This window comes from Epinephelus moara, chromosome 16 (genome assembly GCF_006386435.1).
Source record: "Epinephelus moara isolate mb chromosome 16, YSFRI_EMoa_1.0, whole genome shotgun sequence".
NCBI classification, from domain to species: domain Eukaryota; kingdom Metazoa; phylum Chordata; class Actinopteri; order Perciformes; family Serranidae; genus Epinephelus; species Epinephelus moara.
In genome coordinates, this window is record NC_065521.1 from 37,447,080 (window position 1) to 37,465,122 (window position 18,043).

Consider the following 18,043-nt stretch of genomic DNA (forward strand, 5'->3'; position numbering starts at 1 on the left):
ACTGTAGGTGGGTGTGCATAGTGCCCTTCGGCTCCCTCAGTCAGATCTACCTCTCGTTCCTTCACAGCCCCACCATCTTGTTCAAATCTGGTCACTTCTGGCTCCAGAAATCCAAGATGGCGACGGCCAAAATGCTGAACTCAAGGCTTCAAAACCGCACTCCACAATCTAGTGGGTAACATCATGGTGGCTATGGCCATTATTCATACAGTCTATGGTTTGAACTCACATGAACTCACTACAGTGTTGTGTTGTAGCAGGGTTAAAAAAAACCACACACAACAACGCTGCATGGGTAGGTTTGTCCTGTACCGGTGGTGGGTGCGGTAGACTTTAAATGGAACGTGGCTGTCGCTGCACATTATGGCCGAGTGGCTAACTTCTGGCTTAGACCTCGGCAAACTTGTAAGAGCATAGAAATTATTTGTGTGTCTTTATAGACTTTCATAATGTTATCGGACTGAATGAAAAAAATGTATTCACTGATTTACAGGCGTCGCTTTCTCAATGTGAGTTGATGGAAAAAAGGCGTTTAGGCTCCAGGGCATCATGTGACAAGCCTTGAAGTTGTAATTTCAGAACTGGCCACTCTGTAAAATGGGCTTCACAGTCCAGCACACTTCCTGGGGGCTTGCTCTGGATAGGGCCATGCACATTGTTGCATCTCAGTAGTTACCCTACATGCTTGGCATTCACTGCTAGCTGCTACTAAATCCTACACACTGGACCTTTAAAATAAAAACACACAAACAATATCCATTTATGCATTTATTTTAATACAATTTGCAATGACATAAGCCAGAACATATTTACAGTGTCAGGAAAAAGTAAAAAAAAGTAAAAGTAAATTCTTAAGACATTTTTTTTTTTTTTTTTTTACAAAATAAACTTCAAGAACAACTGAGAAATGGGAAGGTCACTGAAGTCCAGTTTTGTAAAGTCATTCCTATGCCTTCAAAGCACAGGTCTGTATTAATCATCACCTCCTACCTGTGAGATAAGAAAATTATTCATCTGTCGCTGAATGTGTGATGTCGCGTCTGCACTGAGCACAGAATAAAATGGATGAAATACAAATTCTAACAAGTTTCAGGCTAATAATTAAATATAACTCAGTTTGACTCTATTAACACTAATCACCAGTTTGTTGCTGAGGCTACGGCCCTGTGCTCCACAGACGTGCTCAGTTTTCTGCAGCTGCAGGAAACAAATACAAGCATACTGAATATCTTAACAACAAAATGACAGTTGTATATATGAATTTAGTTTCACATCCCAAACTTCAGTAACATAAACCTCACGAAAGCTAAAAAATGTCTACAAATCCAGTAAATATCCAGTCTTATCTGTGTTTCATATGAATCGCCTTTAAAACAGAACAATTTTAAATGGATGTAAATAAAACCAGAAAGCAACATTCTGCAACATTTACTTATAACAAAATGTCCATTTTGCTTTTCTCTCTCCATAAAAATGCAACAGGAATTCAAGTGACACCTGGTGTATAAAAGATCTTATACACATACTTAAAATCCTGTGTTTGGAATAAATGGAAGAGGAACTGGTGTAAAACACTAGAAATATAACTGTGGAACATCACACATGTTGCTGATATAAAATAACATTAAAAAAATAAATAGATACGAAGGACCTTGCCGATCACTTAAAATATTTACGGGTGTGATTTCTGGCGTCAGATCCTGTATGATGTCGGAGGTCTAACGAAAGCACTGATATGTCCCAATTCTCGCAAACAAAAAGTGCTGAGAACAAGCAATTAGAGTACGTGCATGTTTTACATACACACAAATAAACAACTAATGTTTTTACCATTTAGCCCAGAAAAGATGTGAGTAATTTTAATTTCATCCTGAGTAACTGAGACAGTAACACAAACATTGTGCTACTTGTGCATGAGGCAGATCGAGCAGAACCAGGACTGCAACTCTGTAAATGTTATGAAACTGTTTTCTGTTTTACTAGTCGTAGAACGTGGGTCCAGGTGTGGCGAGGATGTCCTCGTAGGGTGCTCTCTGGTGCAGGTGAAGGGCTTTTTGTTTTTTCAGCACCAGGAGACAGAAGAAGGTGGTCGCAGCCTGCAAGCGAGTGCCTCCATCGCAGAGGGCCTCCAGGCTGAACGTGGTGTCGCTGTTACTTTGGTTCTGCAAAACACACACATACACACAAACACATGCGAGAGAATTTAATTTCCCCGACATCATCCCTAATCCTGCCCTGGCCTTCTCACCTTTAAATCCCTGTCCACTGTGACTATAGATTTATATCTGCCATTCAGTATTAAAATAGAGCAGGAACACTGTGTTATGTCGGCCTCATGTTTAAAGACTTTTCAAGCAATTTCACTGTTGCGGACAAATTTCCAATGTCAAAATAAAATCATGAGAGTTTTGCTGGAGTTGTGGCGCTCGTGTTATCTTGATCATTTGGTGTACAGTTCAAGCTGTCCTTTACTTCACTCTTAATCTCATCTTTGTGTTCCGACAAACCAAACATGTTTAATATTAATATACGTTTTCATTCTTAGCTGACGGAAACAGTAAAATTCAATGACATGAACACTGTCCCTAACCAAAAGCTGCACTCTCTCCATCTCCAAACAGGAAGCAGCAAACCGATAGACAGTAAACATGGAGGGGACTCCTTGCAGGGTGTAAGAACATGGAACAAGTCTCAGCTCTCTTGTGCTGTGGAAAAGGAGGAGAAACCTGTAGGAGTTGTGGAGTGAGCAAGAGTCGGTGTTTGATTTGGTGTGTGTCTCAACCGACCAACTATTTATTTTAGTGAGAAATCTTTAATTTTTGAATCAGTTTGCATCTCATTCTCACAGTCTCCCTTCCACTATAACAGCACAGCTAACCAACAGAGGCTGGTCGCGAGTTGAGGCAACAAAATCCATGTTTGTACTAAAATACAGTTTATCTTTATACATTGCATTGATGCCAAATTGAGAAGAATACGGTCAAACTGTGACGCCTTTAAGTGAGTTTTAAGAGTTATGTTTTTGTGGTTACCTCTGGTCAGGCATCGTGACATCAACAAATCTTGCAAATAGTGATCATAAAAAGATCCCCAGTCTTTGTGTGTGACATTGTATTTATATATGAGAGGATGTCTTCTATCGTATGGCATAACATGAAAACAGTCTTGTGTCACCGACAGGCTTTACACATATATATCATACAATATGTGAGACTGGAAAGTTGGTTTAACTGTGCTTCTAATACCTGAACGTTTATTTTTAGCTCCTTACTTTCAGAGTGTTCAGAAGCTTCTGTGCACGCCTGGTTTCTCTCCTCTCCTTTAAGTCCTGGCTGTCCAGCAGAGACTGCAGGTTAGAAAAGGACCATATTTCAGTCAGTGAAGCTGGGAACATCTCCAAGGCAGAATGGGAAATTAAGACCAGCCATCTGGCAAACACTGACAGATAGTGGCTTGTTTGTTTACTGTACCAGCCATTTTTTTCCCCCAGATTACCACCCATTATTAGTTTACTTTCATTTCAAAGATAAGAGCAGTGAAATCTGGAGCCTGACAGAGTCTTATTCCCTGCCCTGTTTCTATTTGTAACTGTGTGTGTGCTCGCAGGCACCTGAGTGTGGAGAGAAGTTGACTGAGTCTCCTCCTGCATGCAAGAAGGATGGACAAACATGGAGTCTTCGGACGGAAGCTCTGGGTGAGTGAAGTCCGACCTGTTTTCATCCTGACAGACACAGATTATAAACCAAAAGTTAAAAGGTGAAGGAACATCATTAATAGAGATTTAACCCCTCTCTCAAAATGACATGCTGATGCTTACTTGTGTGAGATCTGAATTATTCTCATGTTGGTTGTCATTCACATGATCGAAGTCCATCAGCTCAGTGTTGCGAGTTCTTTCAGGACCTACTGATGAGTCTACGACACTGACGTCTGTGGTGAGGGCACTTATGTCCCTCTGATCTATACAAGACAAAATAAAACAGATAGCGTGGAGGCACAACAGAGGAAAACACCAGTGATACATTTAAAGTAGAGCAATCATAGTTCATGGAAATTAAAATTCTCCCACTGCTTGAATATGTGAGTTCCTACCTTCTTGTCCACCCTGGCGCATCACCTCAACCTCCTCACGCACACTCAATTTCATCTGGAAGATACTTTTAGCGAGGAGCTACAAGGACAAAATGAGCTTTAACAGAAACAGCAGTCATTTCAATGTAATTTTGTAGTTAATAGTTTGTACGATAAAAGACCAACATTCAGGGATTTTTTAGGGGTCTTTAACATCAGGGACCCAGGCCCAGATCTGAGTACACTTGACCCCAAAGTGCAGTTCATTTGATTAGTGGGATAACTTTGTACGGGCACGGTATGCCGAGCTGTACTCTGAACATTGATTGTACCAAAACACGGAAGTGGACAGCTATTTAACGCGATTACAAGGAGTTTTTAACCAGGTATGAAACCGTCTCAATTCAATACTGATGCCTCTGTATCAAACAGCAGCACAGCCCGGCACAGATAGATCCAAATCCGACTTTGCTGTCACCTTCGACCTGCAGTCACAGCTCTGGCAGGAGGTGGAGAGCTCCCAACCGACAGCTGGGAGCAGAGCTTCACCTCACTGCTCTGCCAGTCCCCTCTGATGATTGTCCCGGGGGCAGTAGTGTCCGTCTGCTGCACCTAAAACTTTATGTATATGATGACCCAAGTGTACTCAGGACTAATACGCTGAGAGGAGGGGGATAGTACGAATGATTCGTACCTAATATAAAGACTCCCTTAATCCCTTTACCTCCTTTATTTGTGGAGTTGCTACAGTCGAACATGGCTGCGTAAAGAGTTTGTCTGCACTGCCGCTCTCCTTCCACTGCATGAGCTGCAAGGTTGGTGGGGCCATGTCCAAGGGGGCAATCAGATCTGAATAGTCAAACAGCTGCTTTTGGATGAATTCATTGGTCAGCTCTTTAGTCTGGTCCACAACCAACTTGCGTTTCCTCTTCCCCCGCTTCTTCTCTGAGTTTGCTGTAAAGAAACAGAAGGTCATAGGAACGCTTGTTTTGCTGTATCAGGTATTGAAAGCCTGTTTGTGACAGAATAGACACTAGGTCAACTGTTTGAGGTTTCGAGGGTTGGATGAGATTTCTTTGAAACGTAGAAAGTTACTTTGGATTTTCTCTCAGCGTTTACAGTTCAAATGTCCAATGAAATTACTCTTACAAAAGCAGTACTAGCACAAACTACAAGTATACTCTGTATATTCTACAACATCCACATTTCTGAAGTGGAAGTGATGGCGATATTGCCAATAATGGAAGACTGTGTTAGAAAGACCGCTGCTGTTTGAACCTTCCAGCTTGACTCAGCATCGTTCTTCTCAGCACTTGTCTAAGAAATCCAGAACATCAGACGCGCTATTCATAAATTGATGAATATTGATTATCACGAGAAAAGATTTCATAATTTTAAAACTGCCATATTTTAAGGATGTCATCAAAAACGTAATCAAGTAATTCCTGACAATGTAACTATAATCTAATTAAACATTTTTTCAGATGCAATCTGGGCTGATTATAGTTACTTATTTTTTGTTTCTGATTACATAGTCCCAATTACATGTAATCTCTTACGGCCCTGGAGATTTCTGGTCTAACTCTCCTTGGATTGCAATGTTCAGAATTATAATAGTGGTGGTGTCAGGGGGGTGATGCCAGTTCTTGTGGCAGCGTATCAGTTGATGTTTGCGTAATATACAGCAGATCTTTGAGTTGAAGGAGTGAGTTTGAGAGTTAGTTCTGCTTACGAGTGATGGCCACAGGTTCAAGAGCAAACGCCTCCTTCTTGTTAGCGAGCAGGGTGGTCTCATCCACTGTAGGGGTCTCCATCTCCTTTCTATCAGCATCTGGAAAACACATGGAGTCTGTTTTGAATTTGAAAATAAGTCTGAATGCAAATGTGCTCTCTTGAGGAACAAAACATCCACCAAACAAAACAAGAACTGAGTGGAAAATAGAAAATCGATGTACAGCACTGATAATTACTGAACTACTATTATGCAGCTCTTCAGATGGAGGTGCCTTACATTAAAGTTAATGGAAGGTGAAAACAGGATGTGAATGACTAATGTGCTGTAAATATTTATCATGATGAATTATCACCTTGTTGATATCTGGGTGTAGAGATCTCCAGATTTTCATTAGGAGGCTCCTCTGGGATGAAGTTGGTGGACGCAGCGTTATCACTGGAGTTTGTCAGAAAGTCTGCAGGGCCATTTAAAAGGTAGAAGAACCAATCACTCTTCTTGTTAATTAAAAAAGCAGCACAGAATCATTATTGACACAAGGGCAAAGATTTTACATCATTTTCTTATGTTATCTGTATCAGTAGTGGGACTGTCTTGTTACAAAGACTGATGACTCACTGACAATAGATGAATGAGAGCAGAAAGAATCGTTTCCTGTTCAGTCATCATGATTTAATGGGTAGTTAGGCCATGCTGTGTCTCAGATGCTATTTTCTTTGTGTCCCAATTCAGAGGCTGGATCCTTCAAAGACGCAGCCCAGGAACACTCGTCCTTTTCAGGCTGAATTTTTGCTTCCTTCCAAACTGAGACAGCTCAGCCTCACGGAGACAAAACCTAATGGGGCGCTTGTGCAATCCCAGTCAAGTTGTGAAGTCAAATACTTCACAGTTTACTGCCCATAGAGTGCTGACAAAAGGCAAATGCCACTGGGAAACTGGGACAAGTTCCAGGATGCCTTCATGTGAGTATACAGTATGAGCTGTGACACTCCACATGATTTATGACTGGAAAATTGTACCAAATATATCCATATATTCCATTTATTTTTCCTTTAAACCCTCCTGATCCAAAACATATTCAGAATCCTAACAAGAACAAACTGAGGAAAAATCCTTCTACGCATGTTATGACATAATCGGTCTACAAAGGCTGACTTTGGAGTATTCAGCCCCTGAACTGGGACACTGGGAAGTCTGGTGTGTTGGGTTTGCTCACATCATTTCCTTCCACCCTTTAGATGGGTCACCTTTAGCTTAAGTTTATGTATACAAACATCACAGTTACATCTTTTTGGCCAGTAACTCAGCATTGAAAAACCTGTCTGGTTTCTTCTGTGTCAAAATGATATCTTCAAAATGTTATTTACTGTTGTAAAATGTATTGTAGTTTCAGGGTTCCTACATCATAGGGCAAGTTAGAATTAAAACCCAGTGTAGGCCAAAGATTTGCGACGAGACGAAACTGTTTTAGAATGTTGCAGCAGTGTGAACTGGCCATCTGAGCTCGACTCAAGCCGGCTGATGGTGTCACCTGCGACTCCACTGATTAAATCGCCAGTGGCTGGTTTTAGAACGTCACCTGTTTCAACAGCCAACCAGCTTGTAGTGAAGTGCGGTGGTCAAGTCAAAATGACCACAGACGGTATGCTGGTGTTGGATGATGGGTCGCTGCTGCTTATGCCTCCTCACACACATTTTCACTGACTATTTGGCGCTGCTTACTGTTATTATTGTGGGATATTTATTATGACTACAGTTCATGTGATGCTCATTTTGTTTGTTTTTCGCTGTTTCATCACTACTACAGATTCAACTGTAGCCAGTGTCTCACTATCTCTATCCTCATTCATATTTTAAAAAGCTACAAATTATATTCAGCCACAAAATAAGTCTGAAAAGCTGGAAATCAGAACAGAAGTACAGAAAGTTGTTGCATACTAGAGATGATACACCGTCTCATCTAGTTGCATTGGTGTGAACCAGCAGGTTTTTAAAGCGTTACAGAACAGTGTGTTGCAAGTAGTTGCCTGTTTGAACTTGTCTCATTGCAAATTTTGGTGTTAACTGGGCTTAAGACTTTTTTTATTGCCACGTGGAATGAAATGTAACACCAATTTTACAGTAACAAAAACTGAATGGTAAAAAAAAGCCTCAACCAACATCAGTTTCTGAGATTTAGAGACAATTTTGCCTGAATGTTTATTGTAACATAAAACTTGACTTTTCTGGTAAATACCTGGTGTCTGTTGGCAAGTTTTCTTAGGATTTAGTGTTCTAACTCTGCATGTTGGCTTCCACGACCTTGATTCCCATCATGCCAAGTTAAAGCATTGTGTGAATTACCTTTTACCAGTTTAAGCAATGCCAAATAGCTATTTTTGGTTGAATCTCCAGTTCCTCGTGTCACCAAGGGTACAGTCAAAGCTAGCTACAGAAAGTGGATCCTCTGTTTTGAGCATCCCGGCCAGAAACAAAATATGAGTGTTATCGGTTTCCCTATCTTGATCTGTGTGAGGTTAATGCCAGAGGCATTTGGTAAACTAGTTACCAATTATTTCAAGATTTCACAATGCAAAATTAAAAAAAACACGGATAAGTTAAATTCTATTTGCCATGTATTCACAGTTTTGAAAAAGTGATTTAAGACGTTTTGATACCAAGTCAGGCCTTATTTTTAGATTAATAAACTCAATGCCTATCGAGACTTCTTAAGGATCCACAGGAACCCTGAGTTTAACACAGACTTGGCAAATGGTTAAAGACCACTGTTAACAAGAGCTGGCCAAAAAAACACAAGGATAGTTTTTTTTCAGTGCTTGATGTTCTTTGGAGTAAAATATAGCAAAATTGTATCATGGTCAATTCACAATCCCTACCGAGTAGGTCGAATCCTTTATCCTCATCCCCAAATGTGTCTCCATGTTGAGCCAGGCTCTGGAAACTCATATCCAGCAACCCATTCTGGTGGCTCTGGGACTCATCTCCTACCCATCAGGGCACACAAAAGGAGGGGAAAAATTGTAAAGTCAGTATGAGATGTCAGCTCTGCACAGGAAAGGATGCTTTAAAGGAGAAGGTTGAAGTCATATATTTTTGTTACTGTCAACAAATCTCATAAAAGGACCAAAACCAACCATGCATTAGTCTGTCTCTAAATACATTCCAACTTTCCTATCTTTTCTGTGGAAATTAGCCTCAAGCACATTCACTGCTGCAGATCTAAATCTCACGGATAATTAATTTCATTTCTAAACTGTTTTCTAAAACTGCTGGGGACTTAACTTCTTATTAAATGTTTCCCAACCAAGTTTTTCTTAGTATCTGATTCTTCATAATCATAAGTAGCAGGAATAAATAAATGCTGAATATATCATAATGCTCTTTACTAACAAGGAGAATGGCAATAGCTCGCATCAAATCAGGAAGTAGCATGGCATGGAAACAAACTAGTTCTTACCGAAGTCTATAAAGCTCAGGAATCCATTTCCAAAATCCTCTTTCAGAGTGATATCCTCTGATCGACACTGGTTCAGTGAAAAGTGGTCCACGACGTCTATGTCACTAGTGTCCAAGTATGAGGAGAACACAGTGTGGACACAGACAGAATACTTATTTATTAGGAAACAATAAGTGATCCGAATGTAGACAAAAGGGTTAGCTCTGCTACCAGATCTCAAAACAAAAGAAATATGACTTATATTAAAGTTTGTAATCCAAGCATGAAAACTTAATTTGTCATGTAAAGCATCTTTGAGTATCTTTAAAAGTGTTCTGTAAATAAAATTGATTACACCAGGTCTATGTTTTTAATCATGGCCGTTTCATGAACTCAAAAACTTTTACATTACATTTGCATAAAAAACTTGACTTGAGTGACGTGTCTCAGAGAAACCTGCAGTACATAAATGTCATGTTGGAATTTGTCTGAGAAGAGAAGAAAATTGCACCTTGGGTTTGGCACCTCGGTATCAAAGGCAGAGAAATCTTCAATCAAGGTAATTGCTTTAATTGTTGCCTCGAGCCCCTCCACAGGCATATCTGTCTGACCTGGTGTGTTGAGAGAGAGAAACATGGCAAATAATACAAATATGGAGTGCACTTAGAACTAGAAAAAACAGCACCCAATAATTAAAATGAAGAGGTATTTCTTTTGGAATTTAACCAGGTACTATAAGGTCAAGAAGACATCCTGTGTGTGTTGTTTGAATGAGTCTTTAGGATTTTACATACAAGTTCTTGTCAGCTGAGCAAACAGAGTAACATATGCTTACTTGTAGAAATGTATGCCTACATTATGTCCCTGTCCTGTGTGACTGTTGAGTCTGTGTGATATTGCACATGTGAGAAACTACACATGCACATAACATCCATGCATTGAACTCCTTCCCTCCTTCCATAGTGAGTTGGTTAAATAATTATGTCTGTGTCACCCTCTGGTGGTTGCTCTCTTTGGGGAAAGTGTTTACCAGTGTTTACAGTCAGTTGTCAGTTGATTAGGTACATTTAGGTAAAACTAAAACAACGTGGTAAAACAATCCACATCCATTAAAGTTAACATGTTCAGTTTTTGTTTATAAACTGTTTAGAGAGGTGTTGATTCAACTGTATGATCATTTTGGAGAATGTAGTGCAGTGCTGTTGCTTTTTCCCTCTAATAAATGCATCCAGCTGACCAGTTTTCACTTTCCTACCTCTGCCACAGCCATAAGTTTCAGCCAATTTAATGTAGCCACTGCCCTGCCAAACCCTGTGCTGCTATTATTTGTCATCACAATTTAAACAACTGTTAACAGGATGTGTTACCTGGCCTGAATGCCATTTTAATTTTAACCAGGGCATCATTGCAGTCTGCGAGGAGATACTTTGTTTTCTTGGAGTAGATCCGGACCACACCAATGAGCAGATGACCAGAGGTCCGCAAACCAATTTTCATCTACAAAGATCACACATACATCTCAGACAGCACTCATATTTCAGGTGTGAGTTATTACATTATATGGGGTTTTGGAGGTGTTTTTACTTATATATTTATTTTTTACCTTAGGTGAAATGATGTCTCTGATGGTTGTTTCTAAATTACATTCAAATACATGGGCCTTGGTGAGTTTCCTTTCCCAGTGGGCTGCTAGCCAAATTTTGGCTAGTGGCCCCCGCTTGGAGGTGAAGAGCTGAGTGTAGAACATCATCATGGAGCATTGAAGCTAGCTGTCACCTGTGACAAACACAACAAGGGTTATTATTTAAACCTCTCACAAGTATCTGGTAAATACAACTGTGTCAGTTAAACCAACTATAGAGTGACAGAATGAGTAGTTAGCTGTTTAGTGAGTGTATTGTAACGTTACTGCCAACTGAGCTTGAACTTCGAGGGTTAAAGTCGGCTAATGTTAGCTATTTGTGTTTGTTCCAAGGTAAGGTAGGCTAACTAGCTAGCTAAATAGCGACGTAAACATAATGACGACATTATGACGGTCTTTTGATACAGCTAACAACTAAAGTTGAAATATAAAGTTGCTTAATCAATTACTTAATTATACATAATTTGCCGGGCTAGCCTGACGTCAGCAGAAAAACCTACCTTCACTTTTAAAGTGCCGCGTTTTGACAGATGAGTTGACAGTTGGAGCGTGCATATCACCGCGAGGACGTTACCAGGCAGCAACTTCCGCCCAAAGTACAACAGAAAGACGGAACAAAAAGCGGGTAACTCAAAGATTATAGCTAGTTACAAATATGGTGCTGGATACTACAGAACTATTAACATTAAAAAGTAATGTTAGGAAATCAGTAAGTATTGATAAATGTGTCCCTAGAGGAATATCGAACCACTCGGTCTGTTATAACGTTGTTTAAAACAAACGTTATTTTGCAGTTGGCTCAGGATACCTAGCGTTAGCTAACGTTAGCAACTTCTACAACCTTTTTTAGAGTTATGATGACAGTCGAACCTGTGTAACAGACTGTTCTAACGTTACATTGTCTGTCCCTTTTGGGTTGCCGTAGGGTAAAGAAATTGCTGTTTAACCGTCTTCCGTCCTGTTTATTGTTTTATTAATTAATCGGTTAGGCGGCTGAATTAGCATTTTGCTGAAAGTTGGTCTTTTGAATGTTAACTAAATCCTGTATCATACTGTAACAACATTGACTCAACTACCTTGGGCTGTTCGCGACTGATGCCAGAGGAGATGTGTTCAAGCTACTTCTTCAGTTGAAACCTCGCAGAGGTCAGTGTGACTCCATTTTTTAAGCTAACAGGTGTCTGAAATAATGTAGGCCTATACCCACTAATAACTGTGGGGCTTCATCTTTTACAGCAGTTTTGTCTAATGTCTAAATTTCTGACAGCTACTAGTCATTTGCTAAAATAATCATACTGTTGTGTTGTTGCTAGCAGGCAGTCTAGTTGAATCCACATTTTGTGCAGTCAGGTGCAGGTTTACAAATATGTACCCTGTTTTAAGTGGCAAGTCGCCATGTTATTTGTAGTTTATGTTAAATGTACAAATAGCATGTAATATCATGTACAGCTAAAGTTAGCAGTTAATCCTCAGCAAAAAAGCCAAACATTTGCTGTTAATCTCCTTTAACGCAAGGATTTGGTACTTTTTTGGTCATAGATGTTAGTGAAACTTAACATATATTTGTGCTTTGGACTGCAGGGATTAAATAAGGAATTTTCATACCTAAGTTTTGACCCTGGGAAATTATAATGGGAATTGGAAAGAAAAAACAATTACTCAGTTAATTGAAAATGTAACTGTCAGATTAATTAATATTGAAAGAAATCGTTTGATTCTGCCCTCATTACTTGTATTTAGGACTTTATGTATTACAGGTGCAACAAAATTAACCAGAGCATGAAGGAGATGTCAATAAAACATGTAGACCTACACTTCACACAATAATGGCAACGCCTCTGTAGGTAAACTGTTTGTGTGCAGGGATTTGGGAGACAGAGGTATAGATTTATTGAAAAATATTTTCAAAATCAGCTAGCACTTTTTAAAAAAAAGTCTCAGGAGCTATCTGGTACTTTTGCAGGTAAATTGTTTGTCATGTTTTTCCATTTGTGTGCACCAGAGGGCGGCATTGGATACAGCAACGCTACCTGAACACACTGACACATGCAGACCCAGCAACAGAGGCGAGAAACAACCTGTACATTGTTATCACAATTAGAGTTTGAATCTAAGTTTCTCCTCTTGTCACACTAATAAAATATTAAAGATGCTCAGCAGTTAAGACACAGTGGACACATTTAAGTACAACCCGATATAAAAAAAGACTTGCAGAAACTGCCTTGGTAAAACTTAAAATGTATAATCTTGTTAAGACTATGTCACAGACTTGTTTTTGTACTCTGTGGTTTTGGTTTTTGACTCAGCATTAGGTGTGTTGTTCAGTTTTAATTTACTCCTCTGCAGTTACAGTGAATACTTTGTATGTGAATAGCCGAGACTCAGACCAACAATCTTCATGTGATCTAAAAAAAACAAAAGTAATGATCTGAATATGTGTACATAAAGATTTAATGACAAAATTATTGATATTTACTCAGGCCTTCAACTGACAGATTAGTGAGGATTAATTGGTTCAGGGCAACTGGAAATACCTCTTATGCACACATTGTATGTTTTTTTACATTTACGTTAGAATACACTGTAATGTATGTAAAGAATATGATGTGTATGCAATGTTATGATACAATGTATTGTATATACACACTGTGCTGTAGGAAACAAACACTGTTCATATGAATTAGATGTTGGTATTAAAGTACCATACCAGTAATTCTTTAGCAGATTAAAGGGACACTTCTTGATCTGCCTCCAAAATATTGTGAGAGAACTATATGGCTGCGATTTAAGATTTTTTTTATTATTATTGATTGATTGACAAATTATTATTTTTGAATAATTAATTAATTGTTTGGTCAATACAGTGTCACAAAATAGGGAGAAATGGCCTAGATTGATACCTTCAGATAGATTTCTTTGTTTAACTAAAAGTCTTAAACCCAGAGATTCATTTTACAATGATATAAAGCAGTAAAAAAAGCCCTCACAAATGAGAAACTGAAACAAGGACATTTTTTGGCAAAAATGACTTGAAACAATTAATTCTTAAATTAGCTGCTTATTGATTAATTGTCTAATCGTTTTAGCTCCACTTTTATGGCAGTTTTGTAAGTTTAGCCCATTCAACAGAGGCTAATTGTTTGATTTGTTTATTAAACTAGCTACACTTTGATTCACACAGGAGGGTACAGGCCTGACGTCAAGATGAACCTGTCTCTGGACTGTGGACTTCTCAGCCACGAGGTAGGATGAAAGACCTTAAAACCTCTTTCTCTCCTTCTCTCTCTTTCTTTCGCAAAGACATACTTAAGAAGAAAAAATGTCCTCAAGTTACCATCTTGGCAGCGTTGTTAGGCAGAGAATGATTAACATGTCAGGATAAATTTGTGTGTTGCTTTAACTGGGTGCTCGGGGAAGTGTGGCTGCACAAGAACAGCTGGTATGGCAGGTCATGGTCTGAATTTCAAGAGGGAGAGAGAGTGAGATAGAGGATAAAGATGTGCAGAACAATGTTTTGGATCTTGCTCTGTAAACTCCACAGTCATTATCTTTGAAGTGGTTCCTAATTGAAGCTTTGGTTTATTTGGGTGCTGTGCTGGGTAAACTCTCACTCCATCTGTTGTGGCAAAACAGTGTATTGGGTAAATATTTCTAATCGTGTTAACTGTTAAGTTTCCGTCTGGCTCCAAATTTTAAGAATCTCACACATGATATTCACAGTAATCAAAAACTGGGCGGGGGGAAATCATCGTTTTAGATTTATTGGTTCTGAAAAATACCCAACTACTGTGTGTGTGTGTGCCCATGTAGCATTAGTCTACCCGTTTCTCTCAATGTTATGTGCCATATGAGGTCATTTTCTTTTAATTCCTTCTCTGGCTGCATCTCAATGCTCATCTATATTGGTTGCCACTAAAAAGCTCATCCTCTAGACTTTTTTTTTTATTTTACTCTGGAGGAAATAAATTACTTTGCTGTTAAGTCGATGCTTAATGCATATTTGCTTGGGCTCCCTTCTTGCATGGGAGTTTTTATTTTCATTTTATTCCTGTTTTGTTGAGCTGTGATAGAAGTAGATCTCCTCAGCAGATATGCTATATACTGTAAATATACACATTTCTGTTTGTATTTCAAATTCTAAACCGTCTTTCTTATGTGTGCTTTTGGATGCTTACATATTATCTTCAAAGGGTTGGCCACCCACCCCCCAGCTGTAGCTTGGCTGTCATCATGATTTTGGTCAGTGAGCTCAGAAATACTCCTCCGAAAATGCTGTCTCAGTGGAAAACAGAGATGTGTTAAAGCGGCGCTTAAATAGAAGTATTACAGTCCAGTAAACGAGAGCTCTTTCCATTCCCTAAGTCAGTGCCTTTACACCTATTCATCTTGTCCAATCTACAAAAACATTAATCACAACAATGTATTAATTGTAAAGATGATTTTTCTTTTAGTAAATGTAGTGCGGTTCCTCTAACAAACGATCGGTCAGTTTATGTAGACTAATATTTAGATGGATGGATTTCATTTTAAATTGAAGACTGTTTGGCAGCTGTTTGAGCCTTGAGTGAAGTAATATGATATGTACTGTTGTCCCAGTTTTTATTGATTTTTGAGACGTGATGAGCCTGACAACCCACTGCCAGAGCAAATAAAACATGAGCTCACAGATTCCCAGGCTCACGCTTGACACTTGTAATTAATTTGTATTTGATGGCCAGCAGCACATGTGCACATTTGGTCGTGTTGTCTCTCAGTTGCAGTGTCTTGTGAAACGCTGAGGCTTTTGTCTAAAAACTGAGATGAGAGGGAGAGCTGCACACCAACCCAGGAATTTTAAACAGAGACCACACCAAGGTGCTGCCAATAAAGTCAATACACTCCTTTGTAGACACTTAGATTGGCAGTGAATTTGAACCCGGTGTGCCCTCATGTTAATGATTAATGTCAGTGTTCCCAAAGCAACGCTTCCTCACAGATAATTAAAATGACAGAAAAAATCTAGTCACATAAGTTTTTTGTAGATGAGAAAATGGTTAGAATTAACTCCTGTGATAGCGTCTGTTAGGCTACAATTATAATTTACCATGTCCCTCAATCTGAAAAGATTTAATGGGAGGATTTTAAACAATCTGAGCTCTGGCTTTTTGGGAGACTATGCAAGTTCCTGTTGGACCAAAACGATTATTCAGTGTTTTTATTTTTTTGGTAAATACAGCTGCACAAGAATTGGTTTGATAATGATATCAACACATACAGTTTGCTTTTTTAATATGCACACATGAAGCCACACAGCAGCACAGTACCACATTAAAAAGGGAGAGCATATGCAAATAGAACAACCCAGCTGGCACCAGACGTCAATATGACATGAGAAAATATCTAACGTTATAAATTCACGTTGTGTGGAAGTCAACATTATGTTGTTGTGCAGACGTTGGGTCTCCATACCTTACAGCTAAATGTGGTTATTCTACTACGTCAAGATGATGCTGACATGAGACTTTTGGTAGATGTTTGATTTTGGTCACTTAACAACACAGCTTAAAGATAGACAATGCAGAATTTTCCTAAAAAACAATTTATAGACTTATTCCTGTCAATCATCACTTATGACCCACTATAAGTGTGTGGCAGTGTAGGAGAGTGAATCTGGGGTTGGCTTTTACTTTCACTTTGTCTAGCAAGCGTGCTTAATAACAGTAACCAACAACCCTGCATAGTAGACTTTTAAAACCAACAATATATCAGCTTAATCTGTCATCAGTATTCTATGTTAAATTGACATCAGCATTTGACGTCCTGACATTGGGATGCATTTGACCACGTCTTTTGTAGTTTAAATGCCAATGCATCCAGGTGCATCCTTTGACAAGGACATAACAGGAAAACAAGTCATCAGTGCAGGACGTGGTGGTTGTTTTGTTAACTGCACACCAATGCTTTATAACTTGACCATTTTACGACAAGTTGGACAAAGTGTTGCATGCCATCCAGCGTCTCCAGCTGTTGCGACATAGCCACCAATGCGACTGGTGATACTGTGGATGCAATAACTGTGCACGGGGTCCTATGAACTTCCAGTGGAAGTGAAGTAACGATATCTGATCGCAAGAAGTCAGCTGGAGATGCATAATAGACAAAGGTGTGAACACTGATGTGTCTCGGCTGTCCTCTTGTGTTTGTTTCACATTTTAAAACAAACTGTAAACAGGGTCAAAATAAAACCTCGATCAGGACTAAAGAGAGGAAATGGGTCCTTCAACCAGCATAAGGAATCCTCTAAAAAAATGAGAGCAACTTAAGATGTTTTTTGCAACATCAAAGGCCGAATTTCAATTAAAATTTATGCCGAAACACGAGATTAAATTGACTCTGAGTTTTGCTCTTTGTTGGTGTCCAAATTAGATTTTCCCCCCCCTCAAGTGTGAGGGGTAGTCTACATTGTGCAAACTCAGTCTTGCCAGTTTTATCCAGTTTATAGTAGGAGAATGACTGCAGGCTACACGGCACAGTAGAGCCTCTTCAGTAAGATGATGCTGCATCTAAATCAGTCTTTTTGAGTGTCAAACACTCTGCCCCTGAGGGCTTGAACTGGCTGTTAAAAGTTGGTTGTTTTATTCCTTACAGAAAACAGCAGCTGTCAGTCTGATTCTGTGTTTCTGTTACAATCGATTCAAACGGCAACAAGGACAAAAAGTCCATAGAAATGTTCAAGCCTACAGGGGTTAAGTACCACTTTACCATCTTCATGACCCAGACCTCAGCATGCATACAACGAAACCTAAACAGAGCTTGATCTTAATTGGTTACCCACTGACATGTTGGTCTTTCTATCACAGGAGGAACCATAAACAATTCCTTCAGGTCTCATTGTCATTTATAAATTGCCAATTAACATATCTTTTTCTCTTGTAATGTGTTTTGATATTAACATGGTTTATCCTGACATTAAGCATACCATGATCAGCCGCTTTGAAATGTCACACATTTGCCTAATTAACCTTGAGGCCAGCTGGGGTTGTATTTGCTCCTGCAAAATCCAGTTAAATTACTACACATTACAATAAATCAAGCTGACACAGACGTAGGCATCAAGACATTACACACATACATTTCCGTGACAAATCTCCTTAGATGAAGTAATCATGTTGCGGATGTTTTG

General features: G+C 39.2%; 1 protein-coding gene across 1 annotated transcript; it reads right to left on the reverse strand.

Annotated features, from left to right (window-relative positions):
• Nucleotides 1–1,979: 1,979 nt before the first annotated feature.
• On the reverse strand, nucleotides 1,980–11,457 carry rad21l1 (RAD21 cohesin complex component like 1). Its single transcript, XM_050066262.1, has 14 exons — nucleotides 11,382–11,457; nucleotides 10,843–11,015; nucleotides 10,607–10,736; nucleotides 9,751–9,850; nucleotides 9,261–9,364; nucleotides 8,680–8,787; nucleotides 6,159–6,260; nucleotides 5,804–5,902; nucleotides 4,796–5,025; nucleotides 4,093–4,171; nucleotides 3,818–3,960; nucleotides 3,611–3,721; nucleotides 3,272–3,346; nucleotides 1,980–2,162 (listed from the first exon to the last, which is right to left on the reverse strand). Exons 2-14 carry the CDS (start codon nucleotides 10,990–10,992, stop codon nucleotides 1,980–1,982), a joined length of 1,614 nt encoding a protein of 537 aa, XP_049922219.1. The 5' UTR covers nucleotides 10,993–11,015; nucleotides 11,382–11,457.
• Nucleotides 11,458–18,043: the final 6,586 nt, after the last annotated feature.

Bases quoted from the DNA above. Each gene is read 5' to 3' on its own strand.
- rad21l1 (XM_050066262.1), bottom strand. From the start codon at position 10,992: ATGATGATGTTCTACACTCAGCTCTTCACCTCCAAGCGGGGGCCACTA. The intron at 4,172-4,795 runs GTAAAGGGATTA...TTGTCCTTGTAG, and splicing joins CAACTCCACAAATAAAGGAG to CTCCTCGCTAAAAGTATCTT. The intron at 3,347-3,610 runs GTGCCTGCGAGC...TCTAACCTGCAG, and splicing joins CAACTTCTCTCCACACTCAG to TCTCTGCTGGACAGCCAGGA.